At 35.3% G+C, this 14429-nt stretch overlaps 2 protein-coding genes across 3 annotated transcripts in view; one reads left to right on the top strand and one right to left on the bottom strand.

Moving 5' to 3' along the window:
• LOC136034357 (katanin p80 WD40 repeat-containing subunit B1-like) overlaps positions 1-14429 on the top strand; it is a 202235-nt gene that overhangs the window by 2379 nt on the left and 185427 nt on the right. For both annotated transcript variants that reach the window (XM_065715489.1, XM_065715488.1), the window contains exon 2: positions 1775-1837. In XM_065715489.1, coding sequence (XP_065571561.1) covers positions 1792-1837 — 46 coding nt within the window. In that variant the 5' untranslated portion in view covers positions 1775-1791. The remainder of the gene's footprint in view (positions 1-1774; positions 1838-14429) is intronic.
• LOC136034359 (trafficking protein particle complex subunit 1-like) overlaps positions 1-14429 on the bottom strand; it is a 78712-nt gene that overhangs the window by 44919 nt on the left and 19364 nt on the right. The window lies entirely within an intron of this gene.

Genomic DNA, 14429 nt, shown 5'->3' with positions numbered 1-14429 from the left:
CAGAAAGAAATAGAGGGACATCTGCAGAGATGGAGTTCCATAATAGAATCAATTGATAAAAAGGAGACCTCTGGGCTTCTGTAGATGATTGTTTGGGTAAAATAAATCTGCAAGAAGAACTACATAAAAAAGAAGAGTACCTGCCTGAGCCTGTCCATGAAAAAAATTGCTGCAGAGGTGGTGGAGGTGTACCTAGAAAAGCAGATTACACTAAATTTTACCAACAATGCAATCCAGCAGAGCTATTCCAGTATCATGTATATTGTGCGATTTAGGGTAGCCTACTATTTATGGTTCTCTTAGTGCTTTGTTATTGTGTTATATGTGAGCAGAAAATAGATTTATTAGTACTACCCCAGACAGAGCAGCAATAAGAAAGGTAAGGAAAAATAAAAGCATAATTGAAAGAAAGCATAACATCTGGAGGAAGAAATGAGTTACCCTAGTGCAACATTGAAGACTGGCAGAGGATGAGGGAATGGGTATGAGTTATATGTGGCTTAAAAAAAACAGTCATGATGCACACCAAGAAATTTCACTATAGTAGCTTGTGGTATAACATCATTCCCATAAGTCAGGATGATTGGCTCCTGTACATCTTTCATATGGTAAGGGGTCTTGAAATTAATGATTTCTTAAAATGTACAAACACTGCATTTTCTCTCCTCAAACTCCTCAATAAATTTAAATGTCCTAAATCACATTGTTCGAGGATTTTTCTCTCTTTCGTACATCCTACCCTTGGATACGCTTGTCCTGTTTGATATCCTGGCATCTCCAATGAATTGTCAGACAGAATAGAGGCACTTCAAAGAAGGTGCCTAAGAATTATCTTCAATGAGGGTTAAGTGTCTTACCTTTCTCTTCTTTGGAGAGCAAATCTAGTCACCCTTAAGGAAAGGAGAACACACATTTCCTTGCGTTTTGCCCACAATGCAGTGCATAACCCTTGTACTACTTCTCTTTTCCCTAGTGAACATTTACTCCCCCCCGAGAAAAAAAGAATCCCCCTCCCCACCTTCTGTTTCAAGAAAAATCCCCCTTCTTGCCCCAATAAGAGTTTCCTCTGAAAGATATAGAAGAATGTTCATCCCTCACATACTTGAAATTTTAAAACAATAACCTCCCCCCCCTTCTCTCTCCACTTTTATCTTATAGTTTTAGTGTTTATTTTGTAATTGCAAACTTTGTGATTCTTGCTAGCAAGACTTTCCTTTAAATTTTTTTTCCTGTTTTAATTTTACAAGTTTTTATTGTTTGACTTTTTTATTGATTGCAATTTTATGATATTGACCATTTCTTAAATCTTTGCTATTTTTTTGTACTGACACAAGAGTGCAATTTTGGCCATTTTGGGCTTGTGATAGCCACTTTGTTGAAATAAAATCTTATTTTATGAGGAGAAAACTTGAATTGAGAGATCATTTTCAAGCAGTTTCAGAGTAGTAATTGTGTCTTCTCTACTGCGGCCATTCCCCCAGATGCTAGGGTCATTCCAAATTCCAGAAGTGGATGTACAATAACTTTGTACAGCCTCTTGTATGTTTCCGATTTCAGGAGAAGTTGATGCTGTACTTTATATCAAAGGCTTTTAATCAAATGTTGACAATGTTGACATTCACTGGAAGGTTGTAGTCAACCTTCAAGTGAATTAGGTTGTAGTCAAATCCTTGTTGAATTCGAGTATATGCATTTGTAATGAATCAGTGCCTTTGGAATCTATTACTTCAGTAAATTTCTAACACTAAGTAATTTTAAGCAATTCTATTTTCAGTTTCCTGGATATGTGGAATGAGTACCAAATCAAAGATGAGTACAAAACGTGCATGGAAGCTTGGTAAGTACTTTTTGTATTCTTTTTTTGTTTTCCTGTGTTTTTTTTTCTTCTACACAAAAAAAAACGCACAACCTGAATAAACATAAGGAAAAGGATAAAGATACATTGCTAAGACATTAAAAGGTGTCCAACCAGCATTATTATTATTATTTATTGGAAAACCAGTCATGCAAAAAAAGCAAAAGACAGAGGAGTAAACGAAAGAAACAAATCAAAAGAAGAAGAAATACACACTGAGCGTGAAGACAAATTTAACTACTGGGCAGTAAGAAAAGGAAAACAGACAACAACAAAATATGACTATTGAAGACTATTGAAATAGTACAGAATACCATTCCTGGGCAGTCATGTTCACTTTTTTATTGTGTTAAGCTATTACTCTAGCTACTGCAATATTTAAGTCAGAAATTTTAAACTGACGGACAGTTTTTGAGTTGCTTTGCCAGGGTGGAAGGCGGAGTAAATATTCTGCAAAATGGAAGAAGATTGAGCATATTTTTGTTTGGTCAATAATAGTTAACAGTTTCCAAAAGGATGAAATATACAGAATGTGAGGGAGAGCTATTGCATTGAAAAGGCTAGTTAGCAAATGCCTTTTGAATCTAAAATTGCAGGAAATTATTGACACATAAGATGCGGAAATACGGCGGGTTAGATGTTCAATAAGGAGATTAGCCTGTGTTGCATGCCTGTTACCAACCTTGTGGCAGCAGGAATTGATCCCTGTGCTGGATATTACCAAGCAGAGCATCTGTCTACTGTTCTACCACAGGTTTAGGATAAACATAGCTTGATTCATACTAAAATTAGCATAAAATCTTAACCAGAAACAATGATGTCTGCAGGTATATTTTCATCTCAGCTCTTGCAAGTACTATTTTAAGCAATTAAAACTTCTTTAATAATAAGTTTTATTCAGTTGATTGTCATCTAATTAAAATAATCAAAAACTGCACAAAATAGAAAATAGAAAATTGCTCATGGGAAAGCACTTCCTCTGCTACTTCAACATGTAATGAAAATGATTCAGTTAAAATCTCAATACCCAATGTATGTCTCAAGAATGATTTAAGGAGATTTGGCTGCATTAAGTGAAAGTGCTGCTTTGAAAAGACAAACTCTGCAGTAGAATAGAAAAACAGAAAACTGATTTTATTGTATGTTTTTATGTAAATTTATTTTATATTGGGAAGAGCTTTTAGGCATATTACGAATTATGCTGAAAATTGGGTATTAATGTCTACTGTTCCTGACTTTCTGTGAGTGACAAAAGGGGAATTCAACTAGAATTAAAACAGAATTTCTAAATTTATTGACAGCTAAATAAGATAGAGAGAGACAGATTGTGTTCTAGGGGGAGCTGTAGATTAATCTAGTACAAAAAAAGACAAAATGTATTTTTTGAATTAGTAAATCTGAATTATGCAAATACATTTATTTACAATCTATTGGATCTAGTTTAAGAACATATTATTTCAACTCAAAAAAATATCTGGATTAAAAGCATTATTTATTTTGAAATCACTTGGACTACTTAAAGAGACATCACAGGGGAATGGACTTGGACCAGGGCCTAGTAAAGGGGAAAACAAATGTGGTCAATTAACACAGATTATTCGGTTTGAGTGTACCCCCTCATTTAAATTAAACTTTTCAGGACCTTTTAAATTACTAAAGCTCCATTATGCAAAAACATTGAGTTCCAGCTTATTGAATGCAATTGACAAGTATAGGGACGTATGCAGGATGGAGGGGCCTTGGGCCTACCCCCCCCCCTATAAAAGAAAAAAAAAACAATTCAAATTATTAAATACGAATTGCTTTCACGATTTCCCCTGCCTTCATTTTCTATTTCCCTTCTGACCCGAAAGAAGTTCCTGCATGCATGCCTAGCTACCTGCCCTGACGATATGCTCTTGTTTAAGCCCTTTTAAGTTTTCTTGTCATTTTAAATATTTCCAGTCAATTAGATATTTCTTTTGAGATATTGTCACTTAAATATACAAATCACTATAAGAAGTCTTCAAACTGTGTAAGGGTAGACCCTAGGTGACTTTCGTGTTCGACTTAATGCTGGTTTCTCCTTTTTAACATCTACAATTATGCCAGCTTATGTCTTACTGCTGGTTTCTGGCTAATGCTGGCTTATGTCTTGATGCTGGCAATTATGCCGGCTTATGCATTTGACCTAATGCTGGTTTCTCCTTTTCAACATCTACAATTATGCCAGCTTATGTCTTGGATTCAAGAGTCCAATGAAAATTATTTGTCAGCTGAAGTAAAAGAACAAATATACATTGTACGTAAAGAGAATGACTTTGGCGACAATTTCGATGAAAAGCTAAAGTTTAGATAGGATCAGAGGGAAAAAAAACTTGCTGTGCAGATAATAATAGAAGTGCAAATATTTTGGTTTCACACCGAGAAGCCTACATAAACGGGAAACAAAAGGAAGAAAAAGAAAATAGCAGAATGAATGTAATACGCTCATAAAAAAAATTAGAAGATGCAAACACAAACGACAGCTAAAGAACCTCAACTTGTGTTGGGTTCAGCTACTCTGGTCGGGCTTACTGGAGCTACGTGCTTTCGACTGAGTTCGTCTCTCAAGAATTAAAGCCCCAATATATATATATATATATATATATATATATATATATATATATATATATATATATATATATATATATATATATATATATATATATATATATATATATTATCATTGAGAAATGATAAATGTAATCATTGGTACATTGGCAAGGAGGAGTACAAAAATTTAATGGTTGTACTCTCTTTTTAAGAATTGTTTACTTCAAGTCGGCCAAGTTAATCATTGGTTAACATAGCTTGTCAAGCAAAACTTGAAAAGGAGAGGGGGTGAAAAACCTTTGAAATTTAGTCGGTAGTGGTTCGTCGGAATCTCAAAAGTTGGGTCCTCCAAACTCTTATAGGGATTGAGGTAAAGTGATTTTCAAGATGTCCAAGATGATTCTTCTGGTATACAGATTCATTAACAAAAAAATCACGAAAAATTGTATTGACATTGTGTTCTCAAAGCGAGTTTTTTTCATAATGAGTAGCTAAAGCATTGTTTTCAGACATTGGGGGCTTATGTTTTGTGCCCACACAAACGAAATATTTATTCACAGCAGCGTGTATAAGTACCACGCCAACAGTTAGTTTTTGTTTATGCATTGAAGATAGAGATCTCGTGGATATAAACATGTGGTTCTTCCACCTCTATATTTTTTGCATATATATTGTCGTTATGATCTAAAAGAAGAGTGGAGGGCGGGTAAATTTAATATATTAATGCTCATATAAATTTTGTTTCTTACAGTACCAAATTTTATTCTTTGGTGTTTAGTCTCACAATGAAATGTCCACCTTTAGATGAAATGGTTTGAAATTCGCCAGTCTGTAAGATCTTCTATTTTAAGCCATCGCATGGGCGATTTTCACAGAATTTTTCTGAGACTTCTTCGGAAAAACACCATGTCAAAATGGACTATCATATTTTAAGCCTTCACGTTAATTTTTTTGAAAAAACAAAAAACAAACAAGCGATATCCTTATGTGAGCAATTCTTAGTAAAAAGGTTCATGGAAATAAGGCTCTGTTGAGTACCTGTTTAAAATCTTGCGTCAATAGTCCATTTTATGGAGGAACAAACAAGATAATTTTATTTATTTAAGCACTAATTTTCCCAGCTGGATACACAAATTTTTCAAATCTGATTTGAAACACAAGCGAACTGAGTATTTTGTTCTATATGTTATTTTTGTTTCATTTATTGGGTGGTTTGAATGCTAAATCAAAATTCGACTCCCTTTAGAACCTAGCTTACTTCCATTATAAAAAAGCTACTTTAATAAAGCTACAAGTTACTATAAAGAAGCTACAACAGTAGCTATTTTAATTTAATTTTCCGTTTTCCACTTGCGTTTACTGACTTGACGGAACCAACGTGGAACCGAAACTAAATTTACTCTCAAACAACACCATAATCTGGAGTTGGTCATCTTTATTTCAGCACAGAATTGGTCGCGTCAATTTATAGAAAAGAGGGGGGAGGGAGAAATGTATTTTACGTAATCTAGAGGGGAAATTTTTTTCCAAATGAAAAATGCAAAAACGGGGATTTTTAATGAAAATACCGAAACAAACCGGTACTTTTTAAAATCTAGGGGGTCTAGGGGAATGTGGGCAAATACCCCCGCCCCTAATTTACTCCTCTGTACAGAGCCTTGGCTCTATTGCAAACTGCACTCTGGTATTCTTTTTGGAGTTACACAGCTGTTCTTAGACAGTTTCTTTTAATCAAGCGCGGACGCAGGACAAAAGAAAAGCAAGACATTTTCTTTAGGATCTCCGCAACTCTATTATTGTTTATACGGAGCAGATCTAAGGCTTCAACATCTTGTTGCTTGAATGATATATTTGATGATTTTTTTTCTACTTTTATGAGACGCCGATCCAAGTCAAACATCGAACTGTAAGTAAGGAGCGACTCAGCTTAATAATAACCGAAACTGCAAAAATTGAATTTTGATTTCAGTAGATATATCAAAAGAATAGGCCTTTTGTGCTGATTCCAAATTTATAAGATTCAGTAAGCTTACTATTACCCATCAGAAGCTACGAACCTGACAAAATTTGCCTCATTTTAGAAAAGGGGGAAACAGCCCCAAAAAGTCAAGGAATCCCAATGAAAATCGCACCATCAGATTCAGTGTATCAGAGAACATCACTGTCGAGATTTGAAGCTCGCATCTCCAAAAATATAGGATTCCGTGTTTTTTGCTAGAACAAAGATCACGGATTCGCTTTTTTTCCCTAGGGGTGATAGTTTCGAACAAATGGTTCTAGAATCTCAAGAGAGGGCTCATTTTAACCAAAATTAAAAGTTCTAATGTCCTTTTTAAGTCAGTAAAAATGTTGGAGGGCAACTAGACTCCTCTCTGTGCCACGCCCGCCAATCAAAAAATTTTAGATCGTCATTTCGTTCAGCATAGTTGAAAAACGCAACAACTATGTTTTTGGGGATAACATGACCCCCTGGAGCCTCCGGGGGAAGGGCTGTAGGTTATGAAATTCGCCATAGTTTATATATATAAAATTGTTATTCGGAAGTATACAGGCATTTTCCCGGGAGGGAGAATTTCCTGATTTCCACGGTGAGAATCTTCCACGGGAAAGGACATTTCCAGGGTACAACTTTTCCAAGGAAAATTCTACACTTTGGAATTTACCAGAATTCCTATAGACCTACGAAATTCGTTTACTTGTCTTATTTTCTCTTTGCCTACTCATTTTTATATGCGGAAATGTTCAGGGGAAACTTTCAGTTGGGCTGGAATTGTCTGGACGATTTTTTTGTAGGTGGTGGGAGATTTTCCTGGGGGAAATTTTCTGTGGGAGAATTTCTCAATGGGGAATTTTCCATGGGAGGAATTCTCTACGGGCTAATATTTTGCGGGAGCGGTTTTCCATGCAAGGGGGATTTCCTGGAAAATACTTCTATGGAGGGGATATTTCCGGCATGATTTGGAAAAAAAAAATCAGAAGTTGGTCTGTTTAAAATGAAGGTATGCTAAGGAGAATTTTTCAGGCGGAATTTTGCACGAGGGGGAGACAAATGTTACCATAAACGTTTCTGACTTTTAAGTGAAAATACTGAGTTTGATGTCTATTTTTATATATTAAGCAGTTTGCGGCAACGGACTGTAAATAAAGAAAGACCTATGCTTACATTAACCAGAACCTTAATTTTAGCAACATACATGTTAAAAGAACTGACTTTTTATGGTAATTCCAATGATATAAAATTTGGGAAGTTTAAAATTAACTAAAAAAAGTTACGAGCACGAGAATATTTGCTTCATTTACGAAAAAGGGGAAAACACTTTTTCTCGTAACAATGCTCTTTTATTCGCACATCGGACTCGGTCTTAAATTCATCCTAGCTAATCTTCTTCCATTCACTTTTACAAATATATTTGATTACTTTAGTCACTTATTACTAACCAAAAGAAATTAAGTGCTAGACAAGTTGTGTCAATCCTCAAGTAAATTGTTACGCCACCCATCAATGCAAGTACTAATATGAACAATTAACAACAAACAGCGGGGACTTATTGGGCAGTGCCCCTATTATATCTTGGATAGTCCTGGGCTTGATTTGAAAAACGATCCGAAATTATATAAAAAAAGTCTTTCCAAATGAAAGTGAGGAGCGACATTAAAACTTAAAACACTAAAGCTAAAATTGGTACTTAATTCCTAGTTTTCCGCTTAGATTTTACTGACTTGACGGAAACAACAAAATCAAATTTAATATCTCAAAAAATTTCAAAAAGTCTACTTATCCTATTTTAGGTAAATACCACTATCTTTAGTTGGTCGTCTTTATTTCATCGCAGAATCAGCGGCGTCAATTCACGGAAGGGGGGGGGGCAAGTCTTTCTCAAAATATAGTGGTGCAATTTTGTTTTATTTTTGTAAATGAATATATATATATATATATATATATATATATATATATATATATATATATATATATATATATATATATATATATATATATATATATATATATATAGTAAATAGATATGAAAATACGAAAACAAAGGCCTTTTTCAAAATCTAGGGGAGGGGGTGCATATGTGGCATCAAGTCATGGTTAATTGTAGAAAAAGCCAAGACAGATAGTCTAATTGAGTGAGAAGAAAAACATGGCATTAATTCCCCCCCCCCCCTTCATTGCCGACGTTACCATCTCCCACTTGTGCTACACCTTTCATGTCACTCCAAAATGCCGAACTAGTTTAGTTGGTCATCTTTATTTCATCGCAGAATCAGTGGCGTCAGTTCACGGAAGGGGGGGGGGGGAGCAAGTCTTTTTCTCAAAATATAGTGGGACAATTTTGTTAATTTTTGTAAATGAATATATATAGTAAGTAGACTTGAAAATAGGAAAACAAAGGCATTTTTCAAAATCTAGGGGAGGGGGTACATATTTTGGGGGCAGGGGGTGAATGTCCCCGTTTGATGTCTCTGTAGGGAATCATAGCTTCATTACTTACTGAACTTCGATAATTTTTTTTGGCGATTTCACGGCCTTCCTTAGACAGCACCTTTCAATCAAGCACGAACGCAGGACAAAAGAAGTGTAACCCATCTCCTTTAGAATCATTGCAGTTCTATTATTCTTTTTTGTGGGACTCATCTTATGTTTAACATTTTGCTGCTTGAATAATATTTTTGAAGATTTTTTTTGTGTTTTTGTGAGACGCCTATTTAGTTCATAAAAAAAGGCAATTACACGAAACAAATTGAAAACAAATTACACGGGACTAAAAGGAGGAGTGAAAATGAACTTACTTTTTTACCCAAGAGCTAAAATAGGCAGTTTTATTGTATTTTTTTTTTTAAAAGACATAATTTTTTTTTATCAGTCATAGTTTTTTGGTAGAGAATTGGGATATGCACTCAGGGCTTCCACTTCAAAATTGTCAAAAACATATTATCATAGGCGAAAAACATAAGAACGTTGAAACTTGAAAAACATGAGATTTCGCATGAGAATTTTCTTTTGTTTATATTTTGAATTCAGTGTTCAAACGAAAATCAAATTTGGCAGCAGATCATTTTATCACTCATTTCTATTTAAACTCAGCTTTCAACTAATAGGCACGTATTCTGCGCTCCTAATAGTGTCTGGTTTTTACTCACTGGGGTTTGGTATTGGTTTTGCGTTGCACCTACAGGGGAGATTTTTGGTCTCACCTAATTACCATATCCTTACTTCTTACTCTTACTACTTACTTCTCACTTACTCACTTACTTCTTACTAGAACCTGATTCCCGAACAAGTTTTTGGGAGTCTACAACGATGAGGAAAAACTAGCCACTAATGAACCCAAAATGGGTTAAAGAAGTCACCAGCGAATAAAAAAAGCATATATAGGAAAAAAGTCAGTTCGCTCGTTACTAAGGAACACAGCTAATATCAACCTCCAACTAAGATAATAAAAATAAATCATCGGACTAAAGTTTCATAATAAGCATTCCCCTACATTCTTCAGTTGCATTGGCTTTTACCATTTTAAGTCTCTTCCACAAATGACGATTATCCACCAATGATGGTCCAACCTCTGGACCATCTGGACCAGAATATGGTCCTCTGGACCACAATATGACGATTATCCACCAATGATGGTCCAACCCTCTTGAAGCCACTCTGAGATTGCAGACATGCACCTAAAGATTCAGATGACAGAATTTCTATTGTCTGTCTTGATGTTTTATAGAGTGCTGAACAACCTTTCCACCACAACATTTGAAAACGGAAGTGAAAGAAGATACCTTCTGAAGGTTCTTAAATCTCAGTGACCCACAAGGCGTTCCTCCTATATTGTGAAGCCGATTTTACCGGCACTTGAAATCGTTATTTTGATATAGACTAGGCTATTAGTCTGACAAATACCGAATGTCTATAAGATCCGTAAAACTGGTGTATTCGAATTTGTACTATATAATCCTTGAACTGGCAACAGGTCAAGAACTGGTTTCAAGTTGAAACATGCTATTTTGGTAAAGAAACAGATAATAGAAGTATAAAAGCTACCTAACTTCTTAGAAGAGGTCAATAGCCTACTTCTTGGGTTGCACATGTGCAGGCATGTATAATTGTCCAGTTCCAGTAAACTTGATACTTACCCTAAAAAACAACCTTTTGCGTAAGGTAAACTACGTCCTTATTCTACACAAATTATCCAGTGAACCTGATCTGGTCAGATCAGATGAAGTTACGAACTTAGAATCAAATCAAATCAACCCTTTTTCGAACACAACAGTGGTGAGTCACGGGACAAGGTGCCGACTAAGTCAAACAGTTCGTGGTAACGAACTGTAGTAAGGAGCGACCCGGCTCAATAGTAACCAAAACTCTAAAAAATTAAACTTTGATATCAATAGCTACATCAAATGAATCGCATTTTAATGCTGATTTTAAATATATAAGTTTCATCAAGTTTAGTCTTACCCATCAAAAGTTACGAGCCTGAGAAAATTTGCCTTATTTAGGAAAATAGGGGGAAACACCCCTTAAAAGTGGTAGGATCTTAAAGAAAATGACACCATGAGATTCAGCGTATCAGAGAACCCTACTGTAGAAGTTTCAAGCTCCTACCTACGAAAATGTGGAATTTTGTATTTTTTGCCAGAAGACAAATCACGGGTGCGTGTTTATTTGTTTGTTTGTTTTTTTTCTTTTCCCCAGGGGTGATCGTATCGACCAAGTGGTCCTAGAATGTCGCAAGAGGGCTCATTCTAACGGAAATGAAAAGTTCTAGTGCCCTTTTTAAGTTACCAAAAAAATTGGAGGGCATCTAGGCCCCCTCCCACGCTCATTTTTTTTCCCAAAGTCAACGGATCAAAATTTTGAGATAGCCATTTTGTTCAGCATAGTCGAAAACCATAATAACTATGTCTTTGGGGATGACTTACTCCCCCACAGTCCCTGGGGGAGGGGCTGCAAGTTACAAACTTTGACCAGTGTTTACATATAGTAATGGTTATTGGGAAGTGTACAGACGTTTTTAGGGGGATTTTATTTTGTTTGGAGGTGGGGCTGGGGGGGGGGCTATGTTGGAGGATCTTTCCTTGGAGGAATCTGTCAGGGGGGAAGAAAAATTCAATGACAAGGGCGCAGGATTCTCTAGCATTACTATATGAAAACAATGAAAAATAAACATGAAAACGTTTTTTCAAATGAAAGGAAGAAGTAGCATTGAAACTTAAAACGAACAGAGATTATTACGCATATGAGGGGTTCTAAAAATACTTTAGCATAAAGAGCGAGGTATTTAGGAGGAGATAAAAACCTTACTCTTTATGCTAAAATATTTTTAGTAATTTCAACTATTTATTCTACGGCCTTTCTGATTCAGGGGTCATTCTTAAAGAATTGGGACAAAACTTAAGATTTAGTGTAAAGAGCGAGGTATTAACGAGGGTACAAACCCCCGCGTATACATAATAAAAATATAAGGTTATGAAAGTTTGTTACGTAAGTTAATTCTTAAGTTACGTATATTTTTTACTAATAAAAACGTTCATTAAAAATTAAAAGTTCTAGTTGCCTTTTTAAGTAACCGAAAAATTGGAGGGCAACTAGGCCTCCTTCTCCACCCCTTATTTCTCAAAATTGTCTGATCAAAACTAAGAGAAAGCCATTTAGCCAAAAAAAGAATTAATATACAAATTTAATTTTAATACTTTATGTGCGGAGAGCCAAAACCAAACATGCATTAATTCAAAAACGTTCAGAAATTAAATAAAAAAAAATAATTTTTTTAGCTGAAAGTAAGGAGCGACATTAAAACTTAAAACGAACAGAAATTACTCCGTACATGAAATGAGTTGTCCCCTCCACAATCCCTCGCTCTTTACGCTAAAGTTTGACTCTTTGCCACAATTCTACTTTTTAAAACAATTAAAGGCTTTAGCGTAAAGAGCGAGGGATTGTGGAGGGGACAACTCATTTCATATACGGAGTAATTTCTGTTCGTTTTAAGTTTTAATGTCGCTCCTTACTTTCAGCTAAAAAAATTATTTTTTTTTTATTTAATTATTAATTAAGGTTCACGGGATTGAAATTCCCCTTTTACGGGCAATAAAGACATATTTTGCAGTTTGCTAGAAAATTGCGAAAGATCATAAACTTCAAGTGGGACAGAGCTCAAATCAACAGATATCGGGAGTTTATATGGAATGAAGGTAAACATGAGAAAAAACCTGAATATCTCTAAAAATGTGAGAAACCTCTAAAAACGTGAGAAAAACATGAGAACATGAGAAGTGGAAGCCCTGTATGCACTGGACACCTTCACAACAGAAACTTATTGCCGACCTTGATCCGAAACAGAATGTTGTTGTTCACCATGTTCTTATGTGATGGATGGTGGCTAACTGTTTCAGGGTAGCAAAGATTCATAGGGCCCTTCAATTTCGTCAAAAAGCATATATGAAAACGTTTATTGACACTTGTCAGTAAGCGTTCAGAAGCAAAAACGAAGGTTGATAAAGAAATCTTTAAGCTCATTTAAATTCAGCCTTTGGTAAATTGTGCGAGAGTGTGCGCGATAGGAGTCGCTGTGACGTCGTAACTGACCCAAAGAATGTGCTCGAATAATTGCCGATTCCAACTTTACATCCTATACCATCATAGACTCAAATATGGTCCCTTTGCGTTGGAAAAAAGGAAATTTTATTTTGAATAAAAATATTACTGGTGTTTTAGAAATTTTGCAATTTTAGAAATTTCGAAAAAAACTTGTCTTAGAATTTTTTACAATGTGTACAATCTCCAGTGGCCGAGAGGGGGGGCTTTGAAGTGTAATATGGAGGCACTGATTCACTCCTGTTAAAAGCTATAACTGACAATCTATTGAATTGTTTGGAAAATGGTGAACACATTAGCTCTCGAATGGACTTTATAATTTGAGACGATCCCATTTATTTGGAGCTAGTCAAGAGCCAGGCCCCAAATAAACTTATTTACAAAATCCGAGACGGGGAGCAACTTGATATCCCATGGTGTGCTTGTAAACCTGAAGGTATATTGTGTACAAAGTCACAATGAGGATATCAAAAAAGACTAACACACCAAGTTAAAGATAATTTCGATATGAGTGTTTATAGAAACTGTGTGGAAATTAGTTTAGTTCTAAGAGCGAAAGTCATGGCGATTCGTTCTTTAAAATTTTATAACTACATAGTTAAAGTAGAAAAACGCCATGCCAGCCATAAAGTCTCTGTCCGTGAAGGTGGTAACAGGGTGCTACCCCATGGGCACTGGTTAATTTCAGATCGATATATATATATATATATATATATATATATATATATATATATATATATATATATATATATATGTTTACAATATAGACACCGTCTCGGTCTGGAGAAACTCCTTTAATTTCAATAATAGTAGGTGGGAGGTGGGAAGAGATTTTCTTAGCATTATGTTCTATATGTACATAAGCAAGAGTTATTGTTGTTGTTATATTTTCATTGTATTTTCAATATATTTTTAAAATTGTTTTGGCCCTGCGCCTGACCCGGGAGGGGAGGGGGGCGTTCTGGCCTTCGGCCGGCCATCACTAGTGGCTGCCGTGCCCTTCCGGGGGCTTGGTGGGCCCTTCTCTAAGTGTTTTTTAAACTGTAATATTTTTTGTATTGACTAAAAATCTTATGTATTCATTGTAAAAATCAAAGAAAGTATGTATTATTCTAAATTTTTTACTGTTCTTGGAAATCGTAGTAGGTGGTAGTGGGACTGATAGACAAATTATTATTACTTATTCATTAGACAACTACAGTTTACAGTTATTTGTATTACAGCTGTTGAAGACGTTGATGACAACAATATGTATCAATTTTACGCCAAAAAATCTTCTATTGCTACAGTGTTTGGTTAGAGTTCTATGATAAAATAAAGGCTACTACACCAGACTCAAAATTCATGCTGGGACTTGACGTGTTCAACACTATTGAACCAAGCTCTTGGTTGATTATTGATGAT

The sequence above is a fragment of the Artemia franciscana genome, chromosome 13 (genome assembly GCF_032884065.1).
Source record: "Artemia franciscana chromosome 13, ASM3288406v1, whole genome shotgun sequence".
Taxonomy (NCBI): Eukaryota; Metazoa; Arthropoda; class Branchiopoda; order Anostraca; family Artemiidae; genus Artemia; species Artemia franciscana.
Note: the sequence above shows the minus strand (reverse complement) of the source record. Positions and strands in the feature narration are given on the sequence as shown.